This window comes from Papilio polytes, unplaced genomic scaffold (assembly GCF_000836215.1).
Source record: "Papilio polytes unplaced genomic scaffold, Ppol_1.0 DF824024.1, whole genome shotgun sequence".
Classification (NCBI taxonomy): domain Eukaryota; kingdom Metazoa; phylum Arthropoda; class Insecta; order Lepidoptera; family Papilionidae; genus Papilio; species Papilio polytes.
The window spans coordinates 2,340,130-2,354,406 of NW_013525180.1; the positions used below are offsets into that span (position 1 = coordinate 2,340,130).

General features: G+C 32.4%; 2 protein-coding genes across 2 annotated transcripts; both read left to right on the forward strand.

The window, feature by feature from the left end:
* Positions 1–2,042: 2,042 nt before the first annotated feature.
* Positions 2,043–4,329, forward strand: LOC106101005 (zinc carboxypeptidase-like). The gene is made up of 6 exons (XM_013280073.1): positions 2,043–2,368; positions 2,508–2,916; positions 3,123–3,243; positions 3,365–3,585; positions 3,785–3,869; positions 4,048–4,329. The coding sequence occupies exons 1-6, from the start codon at positions 2,085–2,087 to the stop codon at positions 4,314–4,316; spliced, it is 1,389 nt and encodes a 462-aa protein (XP_013135527.1). The 5' UTR covers positions 2,043–2,084; the 3' UTR covers positions 4,317–4,329.
* Positions 4,330–4,942: 613 nt separating this feature from the next.
* LOC106101000 (zinc carboxypeptidase-like) lies at positions 4,943–7,753 on the forward strand. Its single transcript, XM_013280068.1, has 6 exons — positions 4,943–5,246; positions 5,480–5,894; positions 5,967–6,081; positions 6,487–6,707; positions 6,870–6,954; positions 7,461–7,753. The coding sequence occupies exons 1-6, from the start codon at positions 4,969–4,971 to the stop codon at positions 7,721–7,723; spliced, it is 1,377 nt and encodes a 458-aa protein (XP_013135522.1). The 5' UTR covers positions 4,943–4,968; the 3' UTR covers positions 7,724–7,753.
* Positions 7,754–14,277: the final 6,524 nt, after the last annotated feature.

Genomic DNA, 14,277 nt, shown 5'->3' on the forward strand with positions numbered 1-14,277 from the left:
AGGAAGTGGGCGAAATAGCAAGAACACATTATCAAGGTATTATACAATCATATCTAGCTTTAAAATCATCTTAATTAATCAATACTAAACATAAAGTAATCTATCTCGTAAGCATTAACTACTGGGTTTTTTTATGAAACTTGTAAATTTACAAAAATATAAAAATAATTGAAGACGTATAAGACACGAGGCGAATTTTTATCAAAACGCTCAATTCTCCTAACTTGCGACATCGATTTATCGCGATATCCAGAGACAATAGCGCCATTATTCGAAGCCAAGCTAGTTAACAATGAACCAAACGCTGATTAAGCAGTTCCCTTAGGATCGTAAATTATTATGTTCCTAAGCAGCCTGCGGACAATCTTGAGTGCTGCCAACGAAAGCTGGTGATCAAAATGATTTAGTTACCTAACCACTTATTGTTTTATCAGTTCTATTTGTCCGGGAGATATTACTCATTGATAATGTAAGACAAATATAATTAAGAGCAGGCCACCTTTGACTAAACTATCTCACATTTGTTTAGTTGCGCTTTGTTTCCTATGAGCTTATATGGAGGTGTGCACACTACCCTTTTTTAGTTGAATTTGCTGCAAAACAAGTGACAATCGCACAATAGTTATGCGATAGTTTATCCAGAGGTGTGCGTCCGCTCTAAGAGTACAGTCAGCTGCAAAATATGTAGACATTTTAAGTAATATCACAAAGGATTGTGAAAATGAAACAACATTTTTACGAGACTGTGAAGATAACTAAACTTTTTGTTCTTTCAAAATTGCTGCTGTTTAAAAAAAGTGTTGATTTAAAAATACTTACAAAAGTAAAATGTGTAGCTGTTTGCTAAACTCGTTTTAATTCATATCTTAGCTCCAAAGAACTCTCACGAATATTAAAAATAAATGACAAACAACAAAAAACATAATAATATGTAACTAGCACTCTACTATACTGTTCGTACTTTAATAGCTTTTTCATGTTGGCTATGAAATGTAAACTTTTTATCAAAATTAAGCAAGAAGGCTGTTCTTCCAAACTATGCTCTATACCTATGATTTTCATTGAGAACCGTTTAGCAGTTTAGGCAACAAACTCTAACAAACATCTATCCAGCCATCTGAACTTTCACTTTTATAATATTAGTATTATTGTGGTTATTACCTAGATAGCTTAGTTTTTTTGGTACCTTAAAGATCAAAGTCCCATCATAGCTACGCCCTTATGGCCGTTTAATAATTTTAAATGATATTTGCATAAAAATTAGTAATAGTTTGATACTTGTAAACTTTCAAAACACTAAATATTATCATTTCACGCGTAAATCATGTTGTGACTGGCGACATCACATAAGCAATTTATAGTCATAAAACAGTTGTAAGTTCCCGGTCGGCGCAGCGGCGGACAGGCCGCGGAAACATGAGCGTATGTTGATTTATGCTGGGACCTCCAATACGCGAACGCCACGCTGTATTAAATCATCGGTATTCACTTTTATGTATGTATTGATACTAATTTTATCATAAACAAAATTACGAATATTGTAGAACCTCGATAACTCAAACCTCGCTAACTTAAAAACCTCTATAACTTCAAAAAATAATATTTTCCCTTCCCATCAGAGCTCAAAACCTCTACAACATAGACCCTTGATAATAAAGTATTCTGTGTTTCCCTTGGGCTAACTTATCGAGGTTCTACTGTACTTTTACGTCGAACGGTATTAACCCGATTTATAATTAAGACATTTCAAAAAGTTTGTTGATTTCTTCTTGCTAAAATTACAATATTTAAAGGCTAAGCTATGCTTTTTGTAAAACATCTCGAAGGTTTTGCAAGCCTCAGTTTTCCTATCGCTCGTTTATTCCCCTCCCGTATGAAAAACAAAAATATATAGACCATAATCAATCATAAATAGCATGTCATTGTTAGTCACTTATAATATTTTAATGAATACTCCATCATTGTAATTATTTTATCTTTCACAGACAAGATTAGATTCGTAGCCGTCGATTATGATTATAACTCAATAAAACTTGCAAATTTATAGTAACCTTCATATAGATAGGTCTTTAAAATATTTCACAATGTTTTTAAAAATAACTATTGTTTTATTAGTAACTACTTTTGTAAATACTAGTAAAATTACTTTTAACGGTCATAGAGTGTACAAAGTAATTCCAAATAATGAAAACGAGAGAGAAATTGTGAAGAGTATACAAACGCAAGGAATTGGTGAATTTTGGTTGGATCAGTTCGATGTAAGTGATGGAGTTCGGATAACAGTAGCACCGGAAAAATATCAGCAGTTTGAAGATACTATGAAGAGAAACGATATTAAGTATAAAGAAATTATAGCTGATTTACAGCGGTAAGTACTTTCTTATTATATTTTTATTGCACCAAACAATGTTATTGTAAAAGAACAACTTATCTGTAATTCTTCTGATCTAACAAATAATTAAAACTACATAAGCTAACGCATATTTTAATGGTTTTAATTCTTCAAGGGTTATAGATGATCAACTGAAACCAGCAAGTCGTTCAGATAGAAGCACCAGTTTTCTATCATTCAATTGGGATAGATACCATACACTCGAAGAAATATACAACTGGCTTGATCAACTACAAGTTAGTTATCCCAATATTGTGACAACCGTAGTGATGGGACGATCTGTTGAAAACCGAGAAATTAAAGGAGTCAAGATCAATTATAACTCGAATAGAAATAATTCATTAATCGGTATGATAGAAGGTACACTTCATGCGAGAGAGTGGATAGTACCAGCTACTGCGACATGGATTATAAAAGAATTTTTAACTAGTACCGATCCTGAAATGCGAGCGTTAGCTGAAAATATTGAATGGCATATTTTCCCAGTTGTCAATCCTGATGGATATGTTTATACTTTTACAACGGTAAGAAATCATTGTTATAAAGTATACAAAATGAAATGAATGCCTATAAAAATTATAGCGTTTTTAAGCAGGATCATGCATAGAATGATAGTAAAATTATGATTGTATGTTCAGCAGTTTCACAACCGCTGTATTAGGAGTCATAACATCTATATGTTGGTTATATTTTGGCATTTATACTTCATTTTTTAAAATATCATTTTCAGCATAGAATGTGGAGAAAGAATCGCAGTACACGAAACTTCACCTCGTGCGCTTCAACCGGTGTGGATGACGATATGAGTAATGGAGTCGATCTCAATAGAAACTTTGATTTCGCATGGATGGGTAAATTCAAAAAGCTTTACAAATAGTATTGAATTAAATAATTCAATTTAGTATTACATTTTATCAAGGTATTTAATTTTATTGTAAGAATAGCGTATAATACTTGTTTTCTTTAATTCAGAAATCGGAGCGTCTGACAACCCTTGCACCAATACATTTGCTGGACCATCTCCGTTCTCAGAACCAGAGGCTAGGGCTGTCGCTGATTATGTAATGACGCTAAACAATCAAGGAAGACTTATTTATTACTTCGGTCTTCATTCATTTACTCAATTGATTGTAGTCCCGTACAGTCACATTACTGCTGAAGAATCTGCTAACTTAACAAATTATGCAGATATGGTTAGTACAAACAATTTGATGGATGTCTATTTAATAAAAGCACAGAGTACAATTTTGAGAGCCTATATTACGAAAATAATGACATGTAGGTTTGAAATAACCATCAGCTGGGAGATTTGGACTGTATCTACAAAAATCTATTTAATAACAACCATAGAATGAGTATGGCATATCACAATTGTTTTTTTTTAACTTACAGTACGAAATTGCAGTGAGAGGTGCTGAAAAATTAAAGGAAAGATTTGGAACAGTATACAGAGTTGGAGTTTCCGCTGACATCATGTGTAAGTATACTTATTAGTAGTTAAAAATAAAACAAAAAGGACAATTTGAAGATCTGCATTGGAAAGACAAAAGAAAAAAAGATGCACATAATAAAGACAGGAGTAATAATAGAATTTGAGTTCAGTTTGCAGTCACAAGTCCCATATGTATTTTTCTTAATTGTTATTCTCTTTTTAGATCCAATGAGTGGTACAAGCTTTGATTGGGTAAAGAACGTAACAGATGTTCCAGTTTCATTTCTCATCGAGTTGAGGGACCTCGGCGAGTATGGATTTCTTCTACCAGCAAGTCAAATTATCCCTAATAATCTAGAAATTATGGACGCTCTATTAGAAATTGATAGAACGACTAGGAGATTGGGTTATTATTATTCAGGGACTAATACCCTGATTTCTTCACTATCTTTAATTGTATTATCATTTTTTGTTAAATTATTTGTAAATTAAAAATTAACTAAGATAACTCGTTTCCTTCTTTTTATTTTCTTATTTTGATTTTTATAAAACAAGCTGTTTTGCAAATGTTAGTTCATCTGATTCTTCTTCTTCGAGTGCCATCTGCTATCGGAGGTTAGAAACCATTATGGCACCCTGAACCTTCGATACTGCTGCTTTAAATTAGGAACGTGTGCTTTTATTATACTACTGGCACAAAATTTTTAAGCCAAGATGTATGTCTTCTTCCTGGATTCCTTTTTCCTTTTATCTTCCCCTATATAATCAACTGTAATAATTTACATCTTTTTTTATCTGTTCATCTGAATTCATATTGTTCATTTTGTACATCTGATATCAATGTAATTAATCCATGTCTTTGATACTAGATGGCGTTAGCAAACAGTGTGTAGGCTATGAGGCCTTAATTTATGAAAGAGTAATTAAGTAATCAAAAGGATTTGACCTTTATAGATTTCGGTGCACTAGTTGTAGATAATTCTATCCATATTTAATACCTTAGATTATAATCCATAGATTAAATTTATTACGTATCACAAATATATTTTAGATAACAAATAATCTTCAATGCTTTTGATAAGATATGATACAATTTCTATATTTTTGTTTATGATTGTTTTAATATAGTGCACGCGTAGCTAAAATGAGGTTAAGTTGTTTATTAATATTATGTGGTTGCGTAATTGTTAGTTCATATAAGAGTTATGAAAACTATAAAGTGTATAATGTAGTTCCAACAACCGATTTCCATGTTCAGATTTTAAGTGATTTAAGAAAGGATGGATATGAATACTGGACGGATGTTATTGCTGTTGGTAGCAACGTCAGGATTATGGTGCCACCAAATAAGGACGATGAATTCGTAGGTTACTGCAAGACAGTCGGATTGAATCCAGTTGTCAGCATTAGCAATGTACAAAAGTAAGTCACTCTTTAATTTCTCTAATTGCAAGTTATGAAGATTTGAAGTCAGGGTTAAGCTATTTGAGTTCCCAGTCTCATTTAGATATTGTCTATAAGGCATATGAAATAAGTTGACATGTCTGATGATCGACTAGATGTTATGCTTGAAGCGACAGTAGAATACGGATAGAAAACAATACAGTTGACTAAATTACATTTACATTAAATTAACTAGGAATTTTCATTTTTAGATTAATCGACGACCAATTAAAACCTCATGGACAGATCGATCGTAGCAACAGTCTCGGGTCTCTTAGCTGGACAAGATATCACACACTACAAGAAATCCACAGCTGGCTCGATGAGCTAGCAGAGAGCTACCCTAATATTGTCACTCCAGCTTCGATAGGATTTTCAACAGAAAGACGTCAAATCAAAGGTGTTATAATCGATTTTAAACCTGGTCAACGAGGAGACGCACCACTTATTGCGATGATAGAAGGTGGTATACACTCTCGTGAATGGATTTCCCCGGCTACGGTCACTTGGATTATTAAAGAATTCTTAACCAGCACCAACACTGATGTGCGAAATTTAGCAGAAACATTTGTTTGGCATATATTTCCGGTCGTAAACCCTGATGGATATGTTTACACCTTTTCAGATGTAAGTATTTTAGTTTTAATGTTAATAACACAAAAGAGGTTCTTAATATAAATTTTATATTTCTGTTAACAGGACCGAATGTGGAGAAAGAACCGGAACACAGTTAACTATGTAAATTGTACGAATGTTGCCAATGACTTGAGCAATGGCATAGACCTCAACCGGAATTTTAATTTCCTTTGGATGAGTAAGTACTTCTTTTTTGTCACAAAAAGGTTAACTTAATGGGAATTTTTTCTATGAATAATGCCAATCATATGGAATCGAATTCTATGAACACTATTTGAGTTAGCAAAGATCGGATTCTAGCGGGTTCGTTATAGCCTAACAATATATCAATCAGTTATTCAGACGATTACAGATTAATACTATACATACATTATTTAGATTATAGATACATTGTCGGACGCGACTACGTTCTCGTGGAAATAAAAAAAAGTAACTAACCGATGTGTTCCTCTATAATCTATGCCAAATTTCCTCGATATCCGTTCAGCATTTTAAGCTACAATCACTAATAATTATCCTTTTGTATAAACTTTCGCATTTATAATATAAATACGATTGTAGATACAATTTTTTTTTATTTCAGCCACCGGTGCTTCTTCTGATCCATGCATGCAGACATTCGCCGGTCCCTCAGCGGGATCTGAATCTGAGACACAAGCGATATCCAACTACGTTCTTACTCTAAAGCAGACTGGAAACTTCATTTACTATTTCGCTTTCCATTCTTATTCTCAAATGGTCCTTGTTCCCTATAGCCATGCTTCTGGTAGCCAGGTCCTAGAAGCAGAAAATTACGCGGACATGGTAAGAAAGGAAAACAATCGTATTGTCAATTATTTTAAATATTTCGCCTCGCTTAATACATTTACGGAAATCATTAGGAGTTGCTCCAACATTATAATCATAAATCTCGAGTATTATAATGATATTTTCAATAGTAATACATCAAATTTTAAATTGTTGCAGTTCGAAATTGCTATCCGTGGTGCTGACAAGCTAACTGAAAGACACGGTACACGGTATACCGTTGGAACATCAGCTGATATTTTATGTAAGTGTTTTTATTTACATTTCGTCAATCAAGGATCTGCAAATTAAAGTTTGAATATTTTCCTGATTTTTGTATTGTGTTAGGTGAATTAATTCTTCGGGACTTTACCCGTTAGACTGATGTCAAGGCAATTTGTACATATCTTGTATGTAAATCATTTTGTAATCGTGGATTACATTTACTAACATTCAATATTGTTTCATAAATTCGGAGTCTTTATAGATTAAAATTTATCTATATTTTTTAATATGGATTTATATAATCTATGTTTTGTCGGGACGGATAATAATGACCTTCGATGATATATCATTACTATTAGACAAGGTAACTCAATAGAATTAGTGACGACCATGTGTAGCATATCCAGTAACTATGTCCAATGTAAGATGGTAACAATATCTTCGTAAAAAAACTTCAATTTAGACACAAAACTCATAATTTTCCTATCGTGACAATAATTAAAATATCAAAGACTTTGAATTTGAATTGCATATCAAATATTTCAGACGAAGTCAGCGGTTCGAGTTTCGATTGGGTTAAAGGCGTTGCTAAGATACCAATAGTGTATCTGTTTGAATTACGAGATGTCGGTGAATACGGATTCCTGCTACCCGCTGAGCAAATCATTCCTAACAATGAGGAAATTGTCGACTGTCTACTTGAAATGGATAGAACGACGAGACGAATTGGATACTATTCCAGTGCCGGTTCTATGACTAGTTCTATAATTATAGTATTATTAAGCACAGCGATACTTATTGTGAAGTAAATATTAATTATAATTAATAAACACACTTTTAAATTGTTAGAATTTCATTTAAACCTGATGTTATCCCTTGAAGAGTTTAACTATTTTGGTTTCAATTGGATTTATTTCTAACTAACTTTAGCCCGCGACTCCGTCCGCGGGGAATTAAAAAAAAACAAAATTGAGTAGCCTATGTGTTCTTCCAAACTATCCTGTACATCTATGCGAAATTCCATCAAGATCCGTTCAGCCGTTTAGGCTACAAACGCTAACAAACATTCATCCATCCATCTAAACTTTCGCATTTATGATAATACTAAGACTAAGACTAAGATTAAGGCTAAGACTAAGATAGACAATTCCACAACTTAACATAGTTAAATCCTTACCTATATTTATGGCATGTCAACCAACGAGGTGGTATGAATGGTATTTGCAATATATTAATGTTGATCAGTAAGAAGATGCAACAATCATAAACACTAAACAAAGTTCTTGTTAGTATACAGTAAAAGGCAAATAGATGATATCTTTAGAAGAATCATTACTAGACATTTAATTAGTAGCAAAGTTATGATAACAAAGTCAATATAGTATTGAAAGTTTAATTTAGAACTCGTGTTTAAAAATGTACATATTCTGGAAAGAAATTCTTTAAAAACGGGCACCAAGCAATAATTCTCAGGACAGAATGTTTCAGTAATTAACAGAGGTGATTTAGCAATGCAGACAACATTTACTGCCCCCATGAGACTTACAGTAAGGGATCATTTATTTTTACTGACACGACATCATACAAGCTACTTACATTCTCTTGCTCAACAAGAACTTAAAAATATACAAGTAACATTGTTTTTCTTTGAATAATTCATCTAAAACTTTAATTGACTTCTCAATGAATAGGTACACTAGTTTCAAATTTTCTATTTCTAAACCAAGTAATCTTGCTGTTGTTATACTGGCCAATAAATAAAATACACTATGAGATAGTTTTAAAACAATAAAAATCAAATAACAATAAACGTATATAAAATTAGCTAAAAACAACTTCGTAATGGGGCACCGGATGATGTGAGTACGGTTGACAGTAAATGGTAAATAATAATAAATTACGTCCACCCCCAAAAACGTGACGCGTCACTGAAATCAGACGTCACGGCGGGTCTACAAATCATAACACACCTACTGGCACTTCGAACAGGATGAGGGGAGGACTCGTATTTTACTAAAAATATTTTAAAACTATTTATAAACTGATATGTATTTGAAAATTAATGTGTACTTTTGTGTTACCATAAAGACATGGTTATTTTCAAAATTTTAAACTGCAGTATCAGCATATGGTTGTTGAGACGTCATTATTTTCGTTAACTATAGACAACTGCAACAATGGTATAGGTTGTGACTAAACAAGTATACATGTATACAGCACTTATGGCTGAGCGAGGGCCCAATACTGTCAGCATTGCAACGCTAATTTTAAATATTTCTTTTTCTTTTTTTTCATTTCATTAGTTACGTTTCTCATTATTTTGTGTTTAATATTTTTTTTTCATAATTGTAGTGTTGACAAGGATTAAACATTATTTTTTTTTATTTTTAGATATAGATTAGGTGACTAGGTAGGTACGTGTTTTGGTAAATTTGTTTTTCCAAAGAATATTACCTCTAGTTAAATTAAATAAGAAATATTGTTATCACAATAATTCATAATAAAACTATAATATATCAATAGAAAGCGACTCTATTCTTGTCTCTGTTACAAGATTTTTTCAATTTGTATAGTAATGTTTGGTAATGATTCTTTTCATGTATCTATTTTAAGATTTCTCATAATTATTACGACGTGAAAAAGGATTCATAAATATTGTAATGCTCGATATGAAACTTCTAACTTCATACAAACACGTGCTGTGATTTACAAACCGTAACATTCAAAAGGTTCAATCATGCCAATTTCAATCTTATTACTATAAATGCGAAAGTTTAGATTGATAGATTAATGATGTTAGAGTTTACAGCCTAAACTGCTCTCGATGAAAGGCATACATGTAGATGATATTCTGGAAGAACAAATAAGCTACTTCATTACACGCGGACGGAGTCGCGGGCGAAAGCTAGTTTAAAAATATTTAAATTATTATGTAGTTAATTACTCATCAACATATGTAATTAACATCAAATATTTCATGAAGTAATAATATATTAATTAACCTAATTATCAATTTTGAGTTAATTACATTAAAATTATTTCATAACTTTAATCTTTAGTTAAGCTTTTATCGAATTCATTTAATTTTAAAATGATAGATAACGTATTAATAGTCACAAAGTGTACTTCAAAGAGAATTAGCAAGAAGTATACAGACTACATATTTGTATTATCTATGGTTAAGAAATAAATCTTACAAATAAGGTATTGGAAAATGCAACAGAATTTTCTCAACTAATGAAACCTAAGACCAATATTATAACAATCAAATATAACACCCTACAAATATCTTAGTGGCTCAAGGTGCGGTGCCTCCCCTTGCAATGTCCCGCTACACCTAAAATTGTGTTCTACGTTGAAGAGCGGTCAAGATATATGAAAACTATTATATTGTAATTGTTATGGTGTTTTAACAGAGTTAGAGCTCGTTTACCATCTTAGCATTGCAGGGCCGGCTCGCCCGGTAACACGACAACACAGAAGACAGGCTTGAAGTGGGAGCAATTCCGCAGTTCGTCTGGTGAGTGTGGTGCCGGAAGGTCACCTTTAGTCCCTTTGCCTTCCCACTCTTTTTGAAATTGACAGTGGAGGAGACGCATTGGAAGGGGAAATATCCTCTTCGTGTGATTCAGGTGGCCGCTAGCTCGTTTGCCACCTAATGATAATAAAAAATCTTAAGCATAGTAAGTACTTTAAGTTACTCGTTATTCAAAATTGTCAACAATAAAGTATTCATCCGTAGCGTAACTAAACTCTTTTTCAACATTTAAACCATCTTCAACACCATCCATCATTCTAAAGTCGTTAATGAGCTAAAACTAAATATTTTCTTTAAAGTAATTTACCCTTGCACCAATATATCAAGACCTACCATTATTGATATTTATTGCGAGCTCCCAGGTCCGAAGATAGTTGGATGACCAATTTACAATGGACCGGTCTGTTGATATTTTTCTTTTAATTCTCGGATCATATTTATTGGTCGATTCACTCTATATTTAACATCGACACGTTTAAGTTTTAAACTATTATAAAAGCCATAAACAAGTGGCATAGTCGTTCATCGAAGCTTTAAAATTTTATACACGAAGTTATTTTGGACAAAGCGGATGCTTATTTGTATCAATTAGTTGTGATCCTCAAAGGAGTTTATTTTTTGTACCTGTCATTAAATTATGACGGAGAAATTTTATTTCGATATAAAAGTAGACAAATGTTTTCACTGGCATGTTTTAGTTGTAATAAAATACTCTTTTTTTAAAAAAAACTGTTCCCTTATCATAGAGCTATATAAACACGCATTTTTTTTTATCAGGATTCGAAATTTGAATTTTTTTTTTTAAACTCATAATAGGATTTATTTCTCGACAGTAATATTAACTGTTTAATATCACGTTCATCTAATAGCGCAATTCTATTAAAAAGTTACAAAGTTTTCCTTTCAAGTATCAACATAATCGTTATGTTATTTGATGAAAACTTTGAGTGGTGGTAATTTGTACTGAATTATTGCAGTCATAAAATGTAGTAGATCTCTAAACACGTGGACTAATTATTTGTTAAAATATTTGGGTCGTTACTCAAAACCACCATTCCACATTTTACAAGTCAACACAATTATTAGGTTGTGTACATAGTGACATGAATTTTAAAATTTTTTTATGATTACACAAAAAAAATCTTTAAATGTTAAGTATCTGAATTGTACTGCACGATTGTTTATAAGTACAATTTTAAAGTAAGTTTCCACTGAATAAACAATAGCTAAACAAGATTGAAGTCCTTCACGCGACAAAAAAATCGAGTTAACAATTTGTTTTTAAACACACAGTTTATTTTTTCCACAAACAAAGTTAACCATTTAACTAGATTGAAACATAAAGAACGAGCGATAAAAGTCGAAACTGTTACCTTAGAAACTGTGTCTTGGCAGTTTGCCGAGACACAGTTTCTGCAGATAACACTAGCGGAATGGAAAAATAGTCAACTTGTCTTTTAATACGATAACACGTTATGATAAAATAAAAAATATCCTAGTTCATGCCAAACACACCTAAGGAAATGTAATTTTATTGAGAGAATTGAAAAGAAAATATCATGAATCGCCTCGCTTACCGCTTCAGCTTATTAATAAAACCGCAGCTTTTTATCTGAGAACCAATAGTAGTCAATTTTTTTACGCAGCCACATTCTTTGCGCGCCCGGGGACCACTAAACGCCGTTTCTGGTAATTATGTGAAAGTTTGTGACTTCCTTTTGAATTCTCTTAAAACGTATTTTTTGTGACTTTTAAATATTCTGCATCAATTCCCTATCCGTTAATTATTTCGACTAAACTAAATTGAAGTAATCACATATTACGACTTAGATGGTACAATATTCGGAGATTAAATAAACGTATTTTCAACATTATTAAATGTTATAAGAACTTTTTAATTGTGTTCTACAGCTATTGCATCAGGTAAAGTCAGTGTTGGCAGTGACTGGATTTACTATAGCAAATACAATCAAATCAGTTGTGTAATATAACTAGCCGGTTCCATGAGGATTCATCCGCATGAAATTAAAAATTTTATTTTATTGTTTACATTTGTCAAATTGTCAAAATGACATGACATGATGACAACCTTGCTTCCTTGATGTTGGCAGCAACTTATGGTCTTTGTTCCACATTAGGGCTTTTATCCAAAATATTTACCCCCTAAGTATAATGGTGTTAAAATATATAGCCTAAAGCGTGACGTAAGTGTAGGGCTTTTTATTATAAAAATAATTTTTCAAAAACATGCTGTTATTGCTAACATCTTATGCAACAAAGTCTGTGTTTACGCTTTATTATAATAAAATAGATAGTCATTAAACTGTTTTAACATTTGTTTTGACACATTTAACGTGTTAATTTCTGTTTCTGAACTCTTCATACCTGGCGAGCAGCTGTGGGCCATTAACGACCAAGCGCGTCAGCCGAACCAGACACACCTATTCTGGAACCGGAAAGCGATCTTACTCACAGTAACACGAACCGTCAAAGAAACAAAACTAACAAACGCTACGGATAATTGATGGGGAAACGACGTCCCATTTCGTCAGCTGTCTACCGACGATGACATCCGAGATGACATTACTAATTTTAAACCTCACGACACGATATCGTTATGATGTCGTTAAATCCATAATAAGGATACGTAATAAATAAACTGAAGATTATCTTCGAAAATCCAATGGAAAAATAAAATTAAATTGAAACTGCTGGAAAGATGCAGTAGACTGACAGTTTTTGTTCAGAAAAAAAATCACAATCTTAAAGAATAGTGTTAAAATCCAAGATGCTCCTAGAAGTTAAAAGATGGATGGGATAGCCTCTTGAAAAGTGGCTAGCCGTGTGGATTCAGCATAAAGTATTGAAATAAGTAGTAGTGAATTTTTTTGTAGATGTTTTCATCCACGATTTAACAAAAATCGTGTAAACTAAATAGGATTTGTAATAACTTATGACAGTTGAAATGTTCACTGATATTTGTTGTGAAAGCTTTTAGTCTTAGAACTTCAAAAGTATACAAATAGTTAATCTGTATTTAGTTCTGTGTCAAAATATTAAAATTGAAAAGGACAGTCTAGCAACCGAAAATGCAGAAGTTACCAATATAGATTTATACATCGCCGAAGCTACTATCTTCTTACTAATATTATAAATGCGAAAGTTTAGATAGATGGATGTTTGTTACAGCTTGTAGCCTAAACTGCTTAACATATTACGATAAAATTTAGCATAGATGTAGAGGATAGTCTAGAAGACCATATAGACTAGTTTTAATCCTGGAAGTAATTACGGTTTTCTTGGAAAATATCAATTTAATTTTTTCAAGTTTACACGAAAATTCCGCAACGGTTTAACATATCCTTATGAAATTTGGCATAGATATGAAAACGTCTTGAGTAAGACATAGGATATAGTTCAATATATACAAACAGCCATAGACTTTTGTATTATGTTTATATTTACTAGATCATACGGTGGCAAACGAACAAGCTGCCACCTAAATTCGTCATAATAGCGAAGCGCCCACTACTCAAAGTCATAGATACTAAGAAACACAGATGTGTGACCTACATTTTATTGGTACTTACAGTAGGTTCGTATTTCTCCGGAGTTTTACACCGCATCTGGGTAATTAAATAAAAGTGCTTATGGCCACTTAAAGAATAATAGACTAAACAATTATGAAAGAAAATTGCAGAAGTATTCGTTTCTTTTGCATAAATTTAAAAGCAATTTCTTTTGAGCATTCAGAAAAAATTTTCTGTTAGATGCATACTTTAAGATGGATCATATTCCTTAGTGGCTAATTGAAACAAAGCTCGG

Excerpts from the sequence above, each read along its gene's own strand:
- LOC106101005 (XM_013280073.1), top strand. The coding sequence starts at position 2,085 with ATGTTTTTAAAAATAACTATTGTTTTATTAGTAACTACTTTTGTAAAT. Across the intron at positions 3,244-3,364 it reads CTTTGATTTCGCATGGATGG|AAATCGGAGCGTCTGACAAC; the intron begins GTAAATTCAAAA and ends TCTTTAATTCAG. Across the intron at positions 3,586-3,784 it reads TAACAAATTATGCAGATATG|TACGAAATTGCAGTGAGAGG; the intron begins GTTAGTACAAAC and ends TTTAACTTACAG.
- LOC106101000 (XM_013280068.1), top strand. The coding sequence starts at position 4,969 with ATGAGGTTAAGTTGTTTATTAATATTATGTGGTTGCGTAATTGTTAGT. Across the intron at positions 6,708-6,869 it reads CAGAAAATTACGCGGACATG|TTCGAAATTGCTATCCGTGG; the intron begins GTAAGAAAGGAA and ends AAATTGTTGCAG. Across the intron at positions 6,955-7,460 it reads AACATCAGCTGATATTTTAT|ACGAAGTCAGCGGTTCGAGT; the intron begins GTAAGTGTTTTT and ends CAAATATTTCAG.